At 36.9% G+C, this 17,162-nt stretch overlaps 1 protein-coding gene across 3 annotated transcripts in view; it reads left to right on the top strand.

Annotated features, from left to right (window-relative positions):
• LOC113117133 (ras guanyl-releasing protein 3-like) overlaps nucleotides 1-17,162 on the top strand; it is a 32,964-nt gene that overhangs the window by 2,677 nt on the left and 13,125 nt on the right. For 2 of the 3 annotated variants that reach the window (XM_026285563.1, XM_026285562.1), the window contains 3 exons: nucleotides 12,180-12,403; nucleotides 13,408-13,510; nucleotides 13,760-13,822. In XM_026285563.1, the coding sequence (XP_026141348.1) occupies nucleotides 12,334-12,403; nucleotides 13,408-13,510; nucleotides 13,760-13,822 (236 nt within the window). In that variant the 5' untranslated portion in view covers nucleotides 12,180-12,333. Of the gene's footprint in view, nucleotides 1-5,779; nucleotides 5,840-12,179; nucleotides 12,404-13,407; nucleotides 13,511-13,759; nucleotides 13,823-17,162 lie in introns of all 3 variants that reach the window. The other variant, XM_026285561.1, reaches the window with a different exon arrangement.

The following is a 17,162-nucleotide window of genomic DNA, read 5'->3' as shown; positions in this document are numbered from 1 at the left end:
TGAAACCTTTTCACTTTTAAACAATATTTGATCTGTGCATATTTTTCTCCCGATACAGGCAAGACAACTTATTAACAGGAGAAAGTATTTAGGATAAGGGTTTGAAGTCTTGACGGATTTGTTTATCACAAACACACAGCTTTCCGATTTACAAAATGTTAATTTTTAACTATGATTCATGCTTTCATCAGCTGTTTGGACTTTCATTCTGACAGCACTTCTTCACTGCAGAAGACCCATTAGTAAGCAAGTGATGTAATGGTAAATTTTACAAAATCTGTTCCATTTTTGGATGAACTACTGAACTGCAACCCATTTTCTTTCAGCAATTTGACATATTTCTTCTTTTTCACGAGGAAAAAAAGTGTAATAACTTGATTCTGTCCATAAGGAATTTATATGATGGGTAAAAGTGGAAGGAAGATAAGCCGTATTCAAGTTTGTTTAAATAGTAGTTATCCAATCGCCTATGTGATGTCAGCAGAAAAAGGAAAATTGTTTCATTAAAAAAGGAAGTTATTATATTTTAATTAAAGGTAGTGGTGGTGAAGAAAACCTTTCTTTTTTTTTTAAATGACATGCACCAATGAATCATTAACAATATGAGGAAATGGTGTTAATTTTAATTTCCTCAATCTTTTACTCTAGTCTTCCTCTTTCGAACTATAAATAAGATACAGAAATTCTCACACTTTCTACAGTGGAACCAGATGGCAGAGAACTACAGCAAAAAGCACTTAACATCCCCGTCCCTGATCCCGGATCAGTCTTTCAGTAGCGTAATTTAAATGTCAAAGTTACTTCTTGTGTCATTCAGTGCACACATAATGCAGGGTCATATGAATGTAAAGTACACCTGTAACATTTCCTCATATTCAGACAGCACGCATGAATTCACTCAGTCACACATTAGCTACAGCTTTTAATGAGAGCCACAAAATCGACCTCCACGAAAAGACACAACGTTTTTATCAGGTCTTTACAATGTGTAATATTATCCAAGACTTCCATAGTATTAGATAAAAGTTACATGTTAGTAGTTTGTAAGTGTGAAGTCTGGATAAATGTCTTAGTCGTGATTACTGAACAGCAAAATCTGGTTCTGAGCAGTTCAACATTTTAGTTAGACGTTTCAAGGAATTTCTAAGAATGTTTCTGCGAAATCCAAGTAAATGTTTGGTAAACTGGATTCTTAGACAAGAGAGGCATGGTTTCATCAAAGATATGACCTCAAATCTTCCACAGCTTTTCATGTGACACAAACCTCAGCCACATAACAATTAGTGAAAGAGGTCGTTCACAATCGCCCAAAACATCTGGGATTTTTTTCTTCTACAGTCGCCATTTATTGTGTGTATTTTTGTTTTAAAGCCCTGGGAGTGAGTTTTCTTAATCCCGCTCATACTGAATTTCTAACCATGATTTTGTGTGTCCAGTGCTCCTGCAAACATTCTAATATTGCATTTATTTTTCACGCAATAGGGATCCGCTATTAATATTTAAATCTCTTTTGAATGAGCGCCCGCTCTTCACTTTCGATTTTGCAATCACGTGCGCCCTGTGAAAAGGAAGATCAGATATTTGTCATTGAGCTCAGGATCTGTAGAGCAGCAAATCGTCCAGCATGATCTGTCAGCCATCTCTCCTCTCATCCCGTGATCAGTCAAATCTGACTCCTGCAGCTTTTAAACTGTTACCATGGGTTGATTTTCCCCATGGGTTTGAAATGTTGCATAAATGACATTTGACTGAAATGCTTGTATTGAAACATTTTTGGGCCTTTGCTAGTATAGTGGTGGTGACGAATACGGACTTGAAAAAATTAAACATTGTTTGATTTCTATCTTTGTTCTATTTATTTATTTGTGCTATTTACACGATTACAAACAGGGTCCATGGGTACAACCTGCACCGGGGTCCTGCAAACCCCAGCTATGGCCCTGATTTGATGAAAATGTGCTAGATGTTAAGTTATGTGAAGGAGGGCTACTGGTAGGAAGCTTTTTAGCTATGTTTATGATCGATATGCATAACAGTGACTGTAAAATATTATGCATAACAGTGACTGTAAAATATGTATTTTGAGTTCTGATATTTGGGATTGTGCTTTCGTCAATACTTTAACCACCAACCAACCACACCTCAACCCCCCGCCACACCCACACCCACAGTTCGGAAAACTAAAATATGGTTACCCTAACTTAAATATGAATCAGTCTTTTCACATGTATTAATCTGAAACAGCTTTTTCAGAAGGGTGATGGACTGTCAGTACTTTATAAAGAGGTTTCATATGCATTGTTCTTGTCTTCTGTCGGGCCCTATGATTTTCGCGATGTGGAAAGCGTGGACGGAATCGAAGAATCCAGTCATAAAAACAGAATTCACAGTTTAACACAGAATGTAATGGAATTTGTCAAAATTTGAATGAATTATTCAAAAGTAGGTCATTACACTTAAACAAAGTCCAATATGGACTACTTTCTGTAACTATTAAGACGCACGCAAAAGTCGGTATAAATATGAATCCTGCATGTTCTGCGTGTCTCTGTTAATGAATGCCGCAGACAAGTACCGTACTATAGTTTAATACACACTGAAGCACTTGTTAAAAAACATAATCCAGAAAAATTTAAATGGAGATAAAACTGAATTTGGGGGAAACATTTACAGAATTTAGGAAAAAATAAACCAGATTTCATAGACACAGCACACATCAGTAAAAATAGCCCAATACTAATGTTCTTGTATCTGTTTAAAACAAACACTGTTAGAGTGTGAAACAAACTGTGTTGGCGGAGCAGGATATGTGCTCATTGTTTGTGTTTAGCTGGTTCTTTTTTAGACTCAATGAGGCAAAAGAAGATGATCTGCAACCCTTTTGAATGAACAGGAAGGAGGACAGAGAAACAGCTGCTGGTGTTACACACATACAGTACACACATAATGCACATGCACATTTAGAGAAAAAAAGAGATGGAGGTGTCCTTCAAGGTTGCTATGGCCTATGTCGTCATTTAATGATGATTCAGTGAACTGTTCACACATTACAATGTGAAGTCAGTGCTGCGTTCTTTAAAATGTTGGAATTTATGCTGTAATACAGTTAGGCCGAAGATACACAGGGCAACATTTTTGAACAATGGGCACTTTCCCACTGAGAATGGGTAAAAAAAAATTCTATCTAGATGCTTTGTCTCGGTCGTGGGCCCTGTGTCTCATTTGGTTGATGTCTCATTGATGTCAACATTAATCAACCATTAACATTTTTGTGTGCTGCCGCTCATCCCTGTGTGTGTAATAAACAAAGTGTATGTGCACCCGCCTATAGGCGCATTTTACTAACGCGCTCTTTAAATAACAAGCAAAAAAATATTGTGCCAGACTTTAGATCAGGTTTGAGTTGGTCAACGGAGCACACTATTTTCAGTTTTTCAAAATAGCAACGTGTCAACAATGCACCTTTTTTTTAGACCAGCACGCCCATAGGCGCAAATCCATTTGCTATTTAAACAACACGGCGGAGGATGGGAAAATGAGAACTGCGTCGGGCTGAAACTAGCAAAAACACTTGGGTGAATGATGGGACCCTTTGTTGATTATTAACAAAAAAGTACAGATAAGTCTGCCTTCAAATGTACTAGGTTGCTCTTTCATAGCAGTAATAATAAGATACTTAATGAAGTTATCAGATGTGATTCATACATGTTTCTGCTAAAATATCCTTTAGAAAAATTAATTTAAGTGCCATATCAATAATCTGGTATATGGAAAATACATTTGGCACCTTGGCATATGCCAAAGCTCCATAAAATGCAACTATAATACTTCTCTAATGGATTGCAAGTGCCTATAGTATTGGTGCATTAGATGAGGAGTTCTCCACAAAACAGGTGTCCTGAACAGGTGAGAGTTGTAAATATGTCTCGCTGTATTGCAGTCCTGAGGGAAGATCTTGGATCATTCAGTGGTTCTGCGAGACTCACCTGAAACTGGAGTTAAATTCAGCTGTTGCATGTTTAGTGTTACCAAGCCATTACTTGTGCAAAGCTCTTCCGTTCTGAAACCTGTCTTCACCCCTGTACTGCGTATACAAACCACAGACAGATCGAAGAGCTTGTACCTCAACCAGTCCCACTAAAACAGACCAAAACAGATAGATGGGAAAATGCAAGCTTTCGTAGGGCATACTTGGGGGCCCTGAGGGTGGGTGATCCTATCTGTGAGTAATCCCTGCCCGTAAATATCGGCAGTTGAATGACACCCCGCTGGGTGGGAAGTCCTGTTGTCTCTGAATAAATTCTCCTCACTATGGTAACCAGAGAATGGAAGAATGGAAGCTGGAAAAATAGGCTCTGAATTTCTATACATGGTAGTCATATTAATTATATCTGGCACTAGTTTGAATAGAGGGCCTTTGAAACAAAAGAGAAAGTTGAAAATTGGGGTTGTCCATTGTTTGAACATGCTGTTAATGTCCCTCGCTGTTGTTCGGTCTTAGAGTTTGATGTATTTGCAATTGGTTTGTCGCTCTCATTTGAGAACAGATCAAGGTCATGCTGTTTATTGAAGCTATAGTTACTCTGGCTTGATTATTTTGGGGGAGGCGGAAACCACGTGACGCAGATCCACTCCGTGTCTATGACATCCTGTTCAAAAGCCACTGACTGGAAAAAAACAACCTGCCTTTATTTAACCCGCATTGGTGAGGAGAAAGAAAAAGACAGCAATGCTTACACTCCTGACTATTGTCTTGCACTCATTATCTTTTTCTTTCCCTCACACCCCCTTTTGCACACACAAAAGGACAGATTGCTGGTCGCCGCCACCCCTCCCGCGTGTGTATTGTGACGTGGTTCCTGTGTGCCGGGCTTCAGTTTACGGTGTGTTTTGGAGTATTTTTAGCCTGGCACAGGAACGCCTGCTACACAGACAGGAAAAGGGCCAGAATAGAAGGAAGTCCATTCGCCTTTTAGACAAACAATCCCTTCATCTGCATCAGTGAACTGTGGGAGAAAGAGAGCGAGAGAACCAGAATGAATATTTCTCACATTCACTAGTGCCACATGGTGTTCACAGGCCTTCTTGTTGAATTTCACAATGTTGGGGTCCAGAGATCTAACTCATTATATTCACTGTCAAATTTTTACAGACAGCATTCACTTCCCCTTTCTCTCTGCATATAACGTTAAACATTTCAATGGTTTAATAATGTTAAATATATATTTTTCTTTTAATTTTTTTCTCTAAATATTTTCTTTTCTTTTAATTGAAAAAGCATGATATTTTATAATATATTGTTACTGTATTTGAAGCCAAATAAATAATTTAAATATTATCAGAAAAATATTTTTTATCAAGTGTGTCTTTACAGCATGCTATAATATTAGATGTGTAAATCAACATTTAGAGTAACATTTTCAATTAAATGCAAATACATTTGTAGTGTTTTTATTTATTTATTTTTAAATAAAAACTATTGTTCCAAAATATGTTTTCCAGTAAACTCTGAGAATCTTAAAAATATGTTTTAAAACATGTATTTATTTCCTTTCAAATTATCCATCTCGATTCTCAATGAGTTTCTAAACCCAAAAGTGTTTGCCGTAACTTATGCATCTTCGTTAAGATTTTCAGTGAATAAATGCTGAAACGATTTTCATTTTTGGTTGCACAGTTCCTTTAAATGAAAGTGTAAAACTGTTTTAAAAACCCTCTGTCATGTGTTGCAATTGCCAAAAGCTGTATATTCAGTAACAGATTCCTCCCTTTCATCCAGATTTCTGATCGTGAGGTAAAGCAGTTGCTCTCTAAGGCCAGATGCGTCCCAGACTTTAGAGTGAGTTATCATTTTTGTGCTTTTCCAATGTGTCATGAAATATCTGAACTTATCCAGGTCCTCATCAGTCAGATCATCGTCTAGTTTCAACTCTTGGTCTAGATGTCCGAATGAACAACAGACCAGTCAAGTTAAGATCAAACTTTTAAGTAGGTTAGCATTAGCATGTCTCTTTAAAAATGCATGGTGTCGGGGAAGTTTCAGCTCAGTGTGAGGAACAAGCGACAGCCACTGCTTTATGAATTATACACCTCTTTTGTTCCTCCGGATAATTACTTTGTTTTAGCCTTTTCTATATGGCAATTTCACACAGACTCCAGTTCCTGCTCTGTCCCTTTGCAGTGTGTGGCAGGATGTTAGCAGCTCTGTTTCAGAGAGAAACGTTACCCAAAGTTGTGTTGTTCCTTTTTCATTTGCACGGATGCTGTACCCTTCAGTGTTAGAGAGTACCTGACTCAAAGCAGCAGTGATACTACCTTTTTCAGTAGCGTGAAAGTGGATACACTGGTTTCAAAATATTTTATTTGGAGGTTCCTGTAGCTCAAACAGTAGAGCACTGCACAAGGTTATGATTACGTCAGTTTACTTATACAGTTGAATGCAATGTTGCTTTGGATAAAAACATCTTCAAGATGCATAGATTTAAAAATAAAGGTCTTGATTTTCCAGTTACAAGCTACTTTTCCAAAATTCCAGTTCATTTTAGTGAATTGATTTGTTCAAGCAGTTGTAAATGTACAACTTCAAATGATTCACTGATTTATTTCCCTGCACAGGAAGTCCTTGTGCAGCATGCTACGTCTTTTGTGTAGCAAAATATTTTGTACATTTTTGGGTTTTCGTTTATGACACACAGCTACAGCTGACATGATATCCACACTATTTTTTGCCAGATAAATACTGCTGTGGTTGCAGTCAGGGGTAACCAAAACTGTTCAGTTAATAACATTCTTTAAAAAAAAAAAAAACTTCTTGTGTTCCAGGTCATTCGGGTTTAGAGCAAAATGATGGTGAATAAATGATGGCAAAATTATATCAACTTTGGGTGAACTGTCCATTTAACTACTTTATGAGTAGCTTGTAGTTTGGGAAGTCAAGTTTCTAGTTCTAGACTAAATCCTATAATTGATGTACTGACAGGATGATTCATGGTTCATAATTTGACTGAAAGATGTAAATCTCAAAAGTACACAGGCTGGGGCCCTGATCTGATTTAGAACTGCTGGTGGTGTTGTGTTTTGGGTTTGCTAGGTTCATCTGTAGTAAATCAGGCTTTATAGAGCGACTGTCAGAGATAATCGGCTGTTGTCTCTGTGGGCTGAAGCTTTAGATGACTTTTTGATAATGAGGTTGTGGGGAGGTAACTCATTTACTGATTGCATGTCTCTGGCGTTGTGTGAATGGTTCAATGGAGCAAGATGAGTTTGCGTCTTTGTGTTTGTGTTCATGAGCATATGAGAGCTTTCTGTCTGCGAATGTAAATGTTCTTGTGTGCGTGCATCCATGCATGCTCATTTCTATCTTGTCTGTATAAGCAGTGGAAACTCTGTGTGTGAATATTGTGATGTGGTCCTCATCACAATTGCTGTCTACGAAAAGAGACAGATCTAATTCTTACTGTAGTTTAATGTTGCTCAGGTTACTAAATGTTTTGTAAGGGCGCACTGTACATGTGAATTAAACTTGATAATCAGCCCATAACAAGGTCGTTCAAAACATTTACAGTAATAAGGAGGAAATATACAGATCGAGGAGAAGGAAACATGACTGTGGTTTCTACATTTTTTTTTTCTTTAAACCATTTCTCAACTAATAACAGGCAGCAAGACAGACATAGACCATCAATATTTTTCTTTAATTTCCATAATATTCATTAGCCATTCAAAATTTTGAAGAAAATGCGAAATGTTACTCAAGCAACAAATCAGCATATTAGAATAATTTCTGAAGGATCATGTAACCATTTTCCTTTGCCATCACAGGAATGAATTTTACATTTAAAGATATATTCAGATATGTAGCACTGTAATAACATTTAATTCATAATAATATTTCACCTTACTTTTTTCTCTGTATTTTTAATTAAAGAAATGTAGCCTTGGAGCGTATAAGACACTTCTCTTAAAAATACAACACTCTTACTGTTTTTGTAGACTGCATTTTTCTCCAAACAACATCAACAAAAAACTGCTGACACAAAGCAGCATTATATCACTAAATGGTTGCAAACTTGAAAATTGACAATACATTTTCCTGAAAATCCACAGCCATACAACATATGGACTAATGCACATGTAAGCAATGATTGTCAGGAAATTGTGAAAGACATATGTCATTTTTCTGGAAAAATAAATGGTAAAATGGACAAATACCTGCACCACAATAACTGCAGGTGAAATGGCCTACATCAGTCTTAAGTCATACAGAAATGCTGATATGCTTGACTTCTGTGACCTTTCTTGAGGGTCAGCAGGAGTGTGGGTTTTGAACAGCTGCAGTGCAGTTCACTGAGAACCCAGTGACTTCATCTCACTACACACACACACACACACACACACACACACACAGATGTAGAGGGCATCTGTTCCTCTCTCGCTGCCAGACAAACAGACATCTGCTACATCTGCTTTTCACCCAGAAACTCTGTCCTGCTCGCCCTGCCTTATTTCACATCACATGAAGTGTTTTTGTCTATAGTGTAGTGCCAATAAGAAATATCCAACTTAATTTCTATGGCTGTATCTTTTTGGGTTTTCATTTTCTTTTTCACTTAATTTATTATTATTCATTTTATGTCTCTTCTAGCTTGATTGTCACATGTCTACTTCACTGTCTCTTTCTTATCATCTCTTCCTTTCCCTTTTGTATTCATCTTGTCCCCTGTTCATGTTCTGAGCCCTTCTGTCACTCTGATTGGCTGTGATGATCTGTCATATGGCCGTCTGATGTGCGTTGGTGTTTACAAACAGCCGTGGAGGACAGTGGGATAGTGTCAGTCAGCTGATCGCAATCTGTTCTGTTGGAGAGGAGTGCTCCTGTCCTCAAACCACAGACACTTTTGGAAGTTACACTTGACTCTGTCCTCAATATGGAGATTTTGGGGTAGTGAATGAGGGAAATGTGAATCTTTGGCTCTTGTGTGGGACTTAGGAAAAGCATCTTCGATCTGTGCTCACTCTTTATGTTATTGACATCATCACATTCAAGTTCTGAGTCCTTGAATTTTCTCAGTGAGTAATTCTCTCGCTCTCTGTGTTTTGCTCTGATTTTCGAGAGCTTTTTTGGCGCTCTTGCATTTATGAGAATATTAAATGCTATTTAGGTCTTGTCTGAGGCAGTGTATTCCATTATCTATTAAAAGTAGCACTCCTGCTGTTCGAACCTCACATTTAAAGACAGCATTAAATAGCTTGATGAGTGCAATATTCTTTCCTGAGTTGATGTGTTTCCTTTTGAAATTAGACATTTGGGTGAGGCATATAGGGTGTCTTTTCCCCCTTTAAAAAAGTAGTTCAGGTTATAAGCATAATTTGTTACAAGCTAGTAAGAGGCAGGTGGAATTCAAGGGCGGGGCATTCTCATTCTAGAGAGCATGTGATTGGATAACAATCTGTGTAGAGCAGGATGAGTCACCATTTTTTAGAGAGAGATAGACTACATTTTAAATGCATACATTTGTGATTTTAGGAGTGTACTAGCATATACACTACCCCTAAAATGATATTTGTAAAAATGATATTGTAAAATATTATTATAACTTTAGAATTTCTGTATATTTTTGAATATACTTGAATATTATTATCTATTAATCCGCTCCTTTTTAAATCATTCTAAATAAGTGCTCAAGATTTTCTTTTTCTTCTTATTACTAATACTGTTAAAAGCAGTTAGGCTGCTTAATATTTTTATGGAAACAAATATATTTTTTACACTGTAAATATATTTACTGTCACTAATTCATAACTTTTGTACAGTAGTGCATGTACCAAAAGAAATCTGTTTTGTATATGCCTTCTCTATGCTGTCCGTACTGAAAGAAGCCGGTTTGTTTAACATTGTTACAAAGAAAAACATTGACATTTCCAACAAGGTCAAAATCTATTTATAAAAGCATTTCACAGAAATATACGAAATAATTCAGCAGGGAAAAAGTCTGAGTCTTGAAATATTGAGTCAGGTTGGCAACTAAAGGAGGGTATGAGAAAGATTTGACATGCTTTTTCTCACAGGAACACAGTAATGCAGCTTGTCTAACATTTAAGAGCGTAATTTCTTCATTTATGGAATTTAGAAACTGAAGCATATATGTAGGATCTAAATGTTGCTGACATTGTTTAATAGTGATTCACCTTAAATCGTTATTATTAACTAGCATCACACTGCATTTTAGATCATGCAGGATTTTATAGAGCTTTAGTCATACATTTCTCATATATTTGGTTTCATGTGATGGTTGTGTAACTGATGTCTCTGCGTGTGCTGGTCTGGATGGGGCGAGTCAGGACAGGTTCCCACTGTCAGCACACAAACTCACAGATGAGTGAGGTGAAAATTAGCCTGAGATATTTATAACCACGGCGCTGGTCCCTTCATCTCTGTGGTCAGGGATCTGTTTTGGGTGCAGGTGTACTTTAAAATGCATTTCATTTAGATCAGGATGGAAATGTCGGATGGTTTTGCAGTTATTTTGCACGTCTCTCGCATAGATTCCTTCATCTCTTCCATCACCTCACTTGCTGGGGTCATTTATGACATCATGAAAGGGCGTCTCCAAGACAACGGCAATGAATTCCGAACAGAGTTATTGACAGTAGCGCAGGTACCTCATTTGCCCTTGTATCTCACACATGACTTCACACAGGGACTGTTTTACTTTAAAGACCAGGATACTGACTGAAGGTCCCACAAGATTGATCCGAACCTTCTCCGTCGCAAGCAGCTGCTTAACCTCTGTGTTCATCTGTTGTTGTTGTTGTTGTTATGGCTAGATTTGATTTCCAGTGTCTGTATTTTTTTGTTGATCCTTCAGATTGCACTTTTTCTGATCCTCACAGCAACAAAAATAAACCCAAATCTAAAATTAATCTATTAGCTATTTGTGCACAGGAACACACACTTACCCTGCCCGTTTTGATAACATAGATAAAGGATTCAGGAAAAAACACACGTCATCCGGAAAACTGAGGTACACATCACAGCGTAAGACAGAAATAAAACAAAGCAACACAAGAGGAGCAAGATTTAGTGGCAGTTTGAAGGGCTAGCTATCCGTTACGTGTGGGCACGCACACGTTCAGAAGTGATAATGAGTTAAGACCCTATTATTATCTAATCAGGTAGTGTATGTCCAGCTCACTGGGCCAGAATGATGTCATGCCATCTGTGTGGAATCGTGATGTGTGATGTAGCGTCATGCAAACAGAGCTCCCGCCAGAGAGATGAAATATTGATAGCTGCGATAGGGAGTTCATAGAAGAATAAAGGAGTCAAACCATTCCACTTTAACGCAGGTCTGTCTGCTGATGTGGTTTGGAGAGAAGGGTTAGGGCGAAATACAAAAGGCACTTTATGGATACCATTAGTTTATTTTTTAAAGCATTTGAGGCACAAACCCCATGTTATTTTGTTTGTTTGCCTTTTGTAGGATCTATTCAATGTGTTAGATAAACTATTTTTATACATGAAATTAGCCTAGTAATTTAGGCACAATCTGTCAAATTGATATGCAAATGATTTTTGTAAAAAATACATTTGTCTTTATTTTTATTACTTAACACTCATATATTTATCTATTTTTATGCACATCCTTCTTAATGCAAAAAGCACGGGAAAAAAAACAATTTTGGGAGCATAATGGGAAGACAATAATCTATCAGTTTTCATATTTTAAATCTATTTTGATATTTTTTTACTGACTGCATTTTTTGTTATGGCTCAAATATTTCAGCTCTTCCTAAGTGATAGCTTCTGCCATAGATTCATGGTTTGGATATTTAGCAAAAATGACTAGCCTCGATATAAAATGAAATAGCTAATTTAGTTTGACCACCTGAGGTTGACGATGAACATTCTTGAAGGTTAGGCACTTCCTTTCCTTTTTAAAAGGAATTTCAGGGCCTATTTTGTACTGCATTCATCGAAAGTGTGTAAAAGACGGAGATCAGCTTACAAACTTTATAGCGAGAGGTGATTACTTAACAGCATCAGTTCATTCATTATAAAGCCTCATAAGTTCATTCACTAAAAAGCCCCTCGGTGCAAGCATGTGGAAGGCTTTATAAAATATTTCTTTAACTTTTTTTTTTTTTAATAATTGACACTGTTTTGTTTGTTTCTGCAGTGAGGCACAAGTCAACCATTGTTTTGCTGAGCACACTGAGCACATTTAAAGGAAAAGAGACGTGGAAGAGAAGAGAAAAGAAGAGAGAAAGAGGGTGACTTGCCTAATGGCAGAGAGCTGGATGTCCCGGTGAGGTCAGGTCGGACGGGAGGTCATGGGTTCATTTACGCTGGGGAAAGCTGCTTCTCTGGAGCTACTGCTGGAAGCCTGCATTCATGCGTTTGGTGAGTGAACACTAAAATGATTCACTTTTTTTTTTAACAGATTCACACACCAATCTCAGACTAGCTCAGTTGCTAGAACTCATGTTGGTTCATATTCATTAATTGACTAATAATCAAAGTAATTGACCACTTTTATTGGTTATGGTCGATGCCATTATGGAATGCTGTGATTGCATATGATTAATTACCTCTGTTGTGCTTTATCATAGTTGCCAATAACCATAAATGATCATACTCAAAATTCCTGATTTTATTGATCAGTATAATCACTGATCAGTGTTATTGACCCATGTTATTGATTGTTTACTGTTATCCTCCATTAGATCTTTATATCAGTTTTCATATATGTATCTCATATCTCTGTTTTTGAGCTGCTATTCATATTAAAATGTGGGTTGCACTTTATTTTACAGTACGTGTACTAACATGTACTTATAGTGCACTTAAAGTGTATTTATCTAAGAAAGTTCTGGTAATACAAGGTAACTACATGGGGTAGGGTTAGGTTTAGGAGTAGGTTCAGGGTTAGTACATAGTTATTACATAGTTATTGTAATTACTATAATAAGTACATAGTATGTACATGAGGAACAGGACTGTAAAATAAAGTGCTACCAAAATGTGTAATCCTCTCTTTCTCCATTACTTATGCTCTATTTTTTTCTTATATTATAAGTTAACACTTTAGTACGGACCAAGTCTCTCTATTAACTAGTTGCTTATTAGAATGCCTGTTTATTAGTACTTATAAAACACATATTCTGCATGACCATATTCTACATCCCTAATCCTACCAAAACCTAAACTTAACTACTTTACTAACTAATAATAAGCAGCAAATCAGGAGTTTATTGAGGCAAATGTCACAGTTAATGGTTTGTTAATAGCAAGAACTGTACCTTAAAATACAGTGTGACCTATTATGTTTTTTCTTTTATTATTTATATTATGGTTATATTATATTATATCTGATCTTCTAGTATTCCTCCCTCTTTCTGTTCTAGATGATGAAGGAGAACTGCATGAAAATCAGCTTCCCCGAACCCTTCTGCTGATGCATCGCTGGTATGTGTCCTCCGCCGAGCTCGCTGGGAAACTTCTGATTATATATCCTGTGGCAGTCAAGTATGAATGATACTACCTTACATTTCTTAGCCGTTAATGCAAAAACTTCTTTTTGTGAAATGTTTTACTTGAAAGTGTGCTTCTGCTATCCTTCTTTTATATAAATTGAATTGAAACTTGAATTAATATGTTGTTTAATGCAATGCCATTCCTTCACTGCATACTCTATGTGCATATACTGTACATCCATTCATTCTCCAGCATGTTTAATGCTCCTTGACTCTCTGTCACGTATCGTGACTGTCGGGGAGATGACTGCCAGCGGACACGACTGAAGATCTGCTATTTAATGAGGTAAATAAAAACAGCTTCCGTTTAACAAGATAAACAAGCCATTTATTCCCCATGAGTTTCCTCTTCTGAATGATTTAAGGTGTTTATTTGCATTGCTAGGCAACAACAGAACATGTCGTGAGGAGGCTATTATATAGTGGTTTTTTTTCTTTTTCTGTTCTTCCTCTTTTTCTCCGGGGACTGCGTGACTGTCACCTTCGCTCCGAATGAGGAGTGATGATGTCACAAGGACAGCAATCGCTCCTTCAGATCAACATTTGTCCACAGTGGACACTTTGTGTTTTAGTGCATAGCAAAGAATGATTCAGCGATTCATCCATCTATTATTCACAAAGCATGTCTCCTCAGGCAACCTTTCCTTTCTTCTCTGTTCACATCTGCCTGCCAGTTTTCAGATAAATCACTCCACCGAAACCACAGGCTTTTATTCAGGATTTCAGGATTTGTTTTGAGAATAAATACAAGACTATGTAATGATGTGGGAATTAACATTTAAAGGCTGGAATAGACTACTCGGCTTACATTTACATTTTACATTTACATTTATTCATTTAGCTGACGCTTTTATCCAAAGCGACTTACAATTGCTATATGTCAGAGGTCGCACGCCTCTGGAGCAACTAGGGGTTAAGTGTCTTGCTCAGGGACACATTGGTGTCTCACAGTGGATTCGAACCCGGGTCTCCCACACCACAGACGTGTGTCTTATCCACTGCGCTAACACCACCCTTACGAAACGTATACTGATTTTAAAATTCTAGACATCATAGACTCATAGGCAAACTGGGCGACATAAACAACGACTGAGGGTCTTACACAACCAGAATTTAAAGTCTTTCCGATCACGAAAAACTCACACAGAAACATATTTTTTTGGGATAAACGCCTCGAGATGCATCATCTCATTTTCTCGTCACACTAGGAGACGCGTCAACATTACATGCTCTAAAATTAGCTGAAAATGTCAAACATGTTTTCCTCCAAATGGATGGAATCATAGTCTGAAGCTTTAAAAAATTGGAGACTGTTATTATAATACACTAAATCATTTTCTAAGAAATCCGTAAACTCAAATCTACAGACTGGCTCTGACTTTCAGCAACTAGCGTCAACTATAGATCAGGAGGAAATCAGGGCACAACTGAGAGAGTTTATTTTCCTTTTAGGCCAAAAATGCTTCCAATGTTGTCACATTGGTCTTAAACTTACTTACCTACTTTTAGTTTTTTTCCCATGGCTTGTTACACTTGTGGTGTTCCCGGGCATTGTGATGTTCCTTGTGATGGACCAACCTGCAAAGAATTTCACTAAAGTGAAAATCAGGTTAATAAGCTCAGATCATTGAGGCCTACAATCAACAGAACTGCAAAACCTGTGCTAATACAATAAAAAAATAATAAAGATTTTTAAGATTTGTTAATAATATAGCATAGCAAGAAATTTGTGAGCAATTTTTGTAGGTTGGTCAGTTTGACTGGGAACACCGCAAGTGATCAGTAAGCTAATAAAAAGAAAAAGTCGGAAATAAACAGCTTTTTAGAATAATTATAATAAACATCTGACAAAGAAATGTAAAAGGAATAAGGATATCTAAGATTTCAGCCCTGTTTCTAGATCACTGATAAATTTGACCATGCAAAGTCTTGTAGATATGATTAGATTTCTACTTTTCATCAAAGCACAAAGTTCCCTGTGGATCATGAGAAACAGAGAACAGTCGTGGGGTTTTACACAAACGTATGGCATTTATGCAGCTTGTCATTTAAGCAAAAGGGAAAAAACCTAAGATATTCATAAAATGCATGTTGATTTATGGGTTTTGACTATCAAAATATGTTAATATGTAATGCATTTAAAGGTGCTGTAGGGAACTTTTGTAAAAAAAATATTTTTTACATATTTGTTAAACCTGTCATTATGTCCTGACAGTAGAATATGAGACAGATAATCTGTGGAAAAAAATCAAGCTCCTCTGGCTCCTCCCAGTGCTCCTATTGCCATTTGCAGAAACTCCATCGCTCCCGGTAAAAAATAACCAATCAGAGCTGCGGTCCGTAACTTTGTTTGTGTTCAAAATGTAGAAAATGTATATAATAAGCGAGTACACCATGAATCCGTTTTCCAAACCGTGTTTTTAGCTTGTCCTGAATCACTAGGGTACATCTATAATAAGTGTTTATATTCGGACTATTTTAGATTGCTTCGGGGGTACCGCGGCGGAGTAACCCAGTACCTTTGTGATTCTTCATAGACATAAACAGAGAGTAGTAGTTCTGGCTACGATGTTCTTCCGCAAGACGCAAGCAGTTCTGTTTATTAACCGCTAGAGCATCAAAAGTTCCCTACCGCAGCTTTAATACACAATGTAATTAGCTATTTAAATCTTATTAAGTTTGAAAAGTCTAAAATAGGTTTATCCTATTTGATATAAAAAAGACACACACACTTTCAAATGTGCACACACCTGTGGTTAGCGTAACTTATCAGTTATCAGTGTATATTAAGGTGTTGTGTAAAAGTTGTTTGATGAACTTTTGACTCCTGCTCTCATTGGTCTCACTAATATGCACAGTTACACAATGCAATACTTGGGTTGTAACCTCCTAACTGCATGATGTTACTCTGACTCATGCTGGGCATACATTCCAGTTGATGTTTATGTCTCAAAAGAAGAACTGAAAAACAAGAAAGAATGTGTTTTTGTGTCTCAGTGCCCTTAGTGAGTCCGACAGTCAAAAACATCTACATAATTAATGATAAAAGGCATGCATCTGACATAAATACGCTTCATCCGTTCCATTCTCCAGGGATGTGGTGCGAGTCACCAAAACAAAAACATCACAAAATGAAGGAGGTCAGTGTTTTGTAGAACTGCATCCTGCTGTGGGAAAAGTAACCTTGCTCAATTTAAAGCGTAGCCTTGATATTTACTGGAAGCATCCAATCAGGCTAGATTTGTTGCTGTTTTTCAGGAGGTCCACAGGAAATCAACTCTGCATGTCTGATAGAACTACAAGAAGTATTACAATAATACCATTGTTTTTTTATAATCATGTCATGCTTTTGGACGTGTACCATCTTAGACTTATTTATACCCACTTATTAATGTTTTCAAAAGCAGATTTTTATGCTCACCAGGGCTTGATTTATTTGATCAGTCCACAGTATAAACTTTGATATTGCGAAATAATATTACAATTTTAAATGTTTTTTTTTTTTTAGAATTTTTAGCAGCCATTTTTCCAGTCTTCTGTGTCACATGATCCTGCAGAAATTAAATTTGCAGAAATTTTTCTACAAGCAGAAAATTGCTCATTTTGTGCTCAAGAAATATTAATAT

Source organism: Carassius auratus, chromosome 17, assembly GCF_003368295.1.
Source record: "Carassius auratus strain Wakin chromosome 17, ASM336829v1, whole genome shotgun sequence".
Taxonomy (NCBI): Eukaryota; Metazoa; Chordata; class Actinopteri; order Cypriniformes; family Cyprinidae; genus Carassius; species Carassius auratus.
Note: the sequence above shows the minus strand (reverse complement) of the source record. Positions and strands in the feature narration are given on the sequence as shown.